At 42.3% G+C, this 2500-nt stretch overlaps 1 protein-coding gene across 1 annotated transcript in view; it reads left to right on the forward strand.

Moving 5' to 3' along the window:
- LOC101863068 (solute carrier family 23 member 1-like) overlaps nucleotides 1-2500 on the forward strand; it is a 19712-nt gene that overhangs the window by 6258 nt on the left and 10954 nt on the right. Inside the window, exon 4 of the mRNA XM_035973245.1 lies at nucleotides 2059-2215. Within this exon, the coding sequence (XP_035829138.1) occupies nucleotides 2059-2215 (157 nt within the window). The remainder of the gene's footprint in view (nucleotides 1-2058; nucleotides 2216-2500) is intronic.

Genomic DNA, 2500 nt, shown 5'->3' on the forward strand with positions numbered 1-2500 from the left:
CACACACACACACACACACACACAAACATTGTTGACAAATTTTAGGAGGCCGCGTGCTTCTACCTTGTCTTACTTACTTCTTTCGTTGAGGAATAGTATCTTTGCAGGCTGCACAATGCCTTGGCTGCTCCTCCCTCCTCTCCAGGACCCGTGACAGAGTCTGCTTGTTGATCGTGCCAGTTATCAGCTTATTTGATATTCTTCTGGCTTTTCCACGCAGCTCACTGTCTCTCCCCGACCTTCTTGAGACACCAGCTTCCCTCAGTCTTTCCATTGTGTGTGATATGGTGCCGTCATCTTCTCTATGGTGATTGAGCCATGCTGTCAATGCTGCCATGACTGTTGGTGGTCAGGGCCAACTCGAGCTGAGTGAGATACAGCATCCATCAGACAGAAGAAAAAAAGGCCAATTAAGGAAACGTCCTTGCCAAGAAATGGACTTCATATCTTTTTCATCTAAGGCTAGGAGTATGCCTATAGGGATGACTCCACTGTACTAGTTCAGGGTATCAACATTTGGAGAACTTCCAACATTAATTTTGTGTATTTAAGGTTGCTTTAATAGTAAGGAAACGAAATGTGTAACTCGGACACGACTATGAAGGAGCTGCAATTTTGTTTGTTTTCTATTGTACTATTTCAGAACTGTTCTTACAGCTTTAATCCTTGCGCTATTTTTAGCTGATCGGAAAACCCCAATACCATTCTGGAGCAAAGAGAAAGGATTTCACATATTTTGGTACCCTCTGCATCAAATGTTCGCTGTAAGTCAATAATGTTTCTTTTTTCTACTTTTGTTTTCTTTTCTTTTAAAAATAAATTTACACTGAATTGTTCTGAGTAATGTTCTCCAGTAACCAATCACGTTTAAGTGAATATTTCCACAATACCCTTTCTTTTATTATTCTTCATTGTGGTCCCCTGCATTATGTAGGGGTATTCGGCTGTTGTGACCGGTTTTTTTACTTCAGGCACCCACATTACGATTTCGCAAGTACTATATATTTTATTTCTTTATTCTGACTGAAGTATTTTCAGTTTAAGTCGAATTAATTTTGAACTTTGCCCGGGTGGCGCTCGAAACCTACTCTTATCTGGTTTAGGACCACCATGGAATCTTTAGCGTGTGGGACCTCCGAGATTTTTTGCCCCTGATCCAAGAAGGCAAGCCGTTCGGTCTTACCTACTTTAAGTTAAAGGGTGTGGCTGAAATACAGAGTAATAAGTAGGAGCCAGGAGTAGCAGTAGAAAGGATTAAGAGAGAGGAGCATGGAGGAAGCCAAAGTTGGGGTGGGGGAGAAAATGGAGATGAAAGTAGACGGCAGGACCTAGAAAACAAAATGGTGGTGAAAGCAGATGGCAGAACTAGATAATGAGAGAACAAGAGAAGTGGACAAGCGAGACAATTTTAGATTTCGTCGCTGGCAGGTTTCGATCGTGGCATCTTTTGACTGAGAGGCGAGCACCGAACCTTTAGACCAGGTGAGCCATCTGCTTCTTCTATCGAGCTTGCTAAAAATGTCCGAATGTCGTGAGACCAAAGGTAGAACGCCTACAACACTTGCTCTGAACTAGGCAGAAAGTTAGGCCAAACGAAGCCCACTAAAAGAGTTACGGGATGAAAGGGGGGGGGCATATTGTCAGGTTATACACATCAAATTCCAGTGGCCATGCCCTATGTAAGAAATGTTTTCAGTGTGATCTGTTCCTAAAACACCCAAAAGAGACTTTCCACGTTTAAACAGTAAGCACAAATGACAAAGGTAAGTCACCTAAAATCTAAATTTCTATACAGTATATTAGGAAGAAGAAGAAGAAGAAGAAGAAGAAGAAGAAGAAGAAGAAGAAGAAGAAGAGGAAGAAGAAGAAGAAGAAGAAGAAGAAGAAGAAGAAGAAGAAGAAGAAGAAGATAAGACTTTTTGGTACCCCATAAATGTGCCCAGTAGTTTTTTTTTATCTTGCTTAGAGACTCCCTCTTAACTTTTTCTGTACAAAGACCTCTTCTGGGTCCTTGTAAAAAATGAGTTCCTTATAACTTGTAATGCCACATGCTTCCAGATGTTGATCAGTATGATGGTGGGCTGGGCTCTCAGTGCTATACTGACCAGTGCTGGCTACTTCTCAGACGACCCGGAGGCCATAGACTACTTGGCGAGAACTGACTCCAGGCTCTATGTTATAGACGATGCCCCGTGGTTCACTTTTCCATATCCTGGTATGAACAGATACCTGGAGAATTCAGTTATATTATTATTAGCTGAGATGTTTGTTGTCATCATCATTATCCGCTGCCTTGTCGACTGGCATGGGCGATCATAGACCTCCACTTCACTCTGTCTTGCGCTGCAGCAATGGTGTCCGTTGTTCTTGCTGCTCCTAGCCATGTTGTCATCTTGTCCAGTATATTTTCCCTCTGTCTGCCTCTGCCTCTCTTTCCATCATATCAAACTTGCCTGTTGTTACAATATTCTCTAATGCTTCTTTCCGCATTGTGTGTCCG

Source organism: Aplysia californica, unplaced genomic scaffold (assembly GCF_000002075.1).
Source record: "Aplysia californica isolate F4 #8 unplaced genomic scaffold, AplCal3.0 scaffold01076, whole genome shotgun sequence".
NCBI lineage: Eukaryota > Metazoa > Mollusca > Gastropoda > Aplysiida > Aplysiidae > Aplysia > Aplysia californica.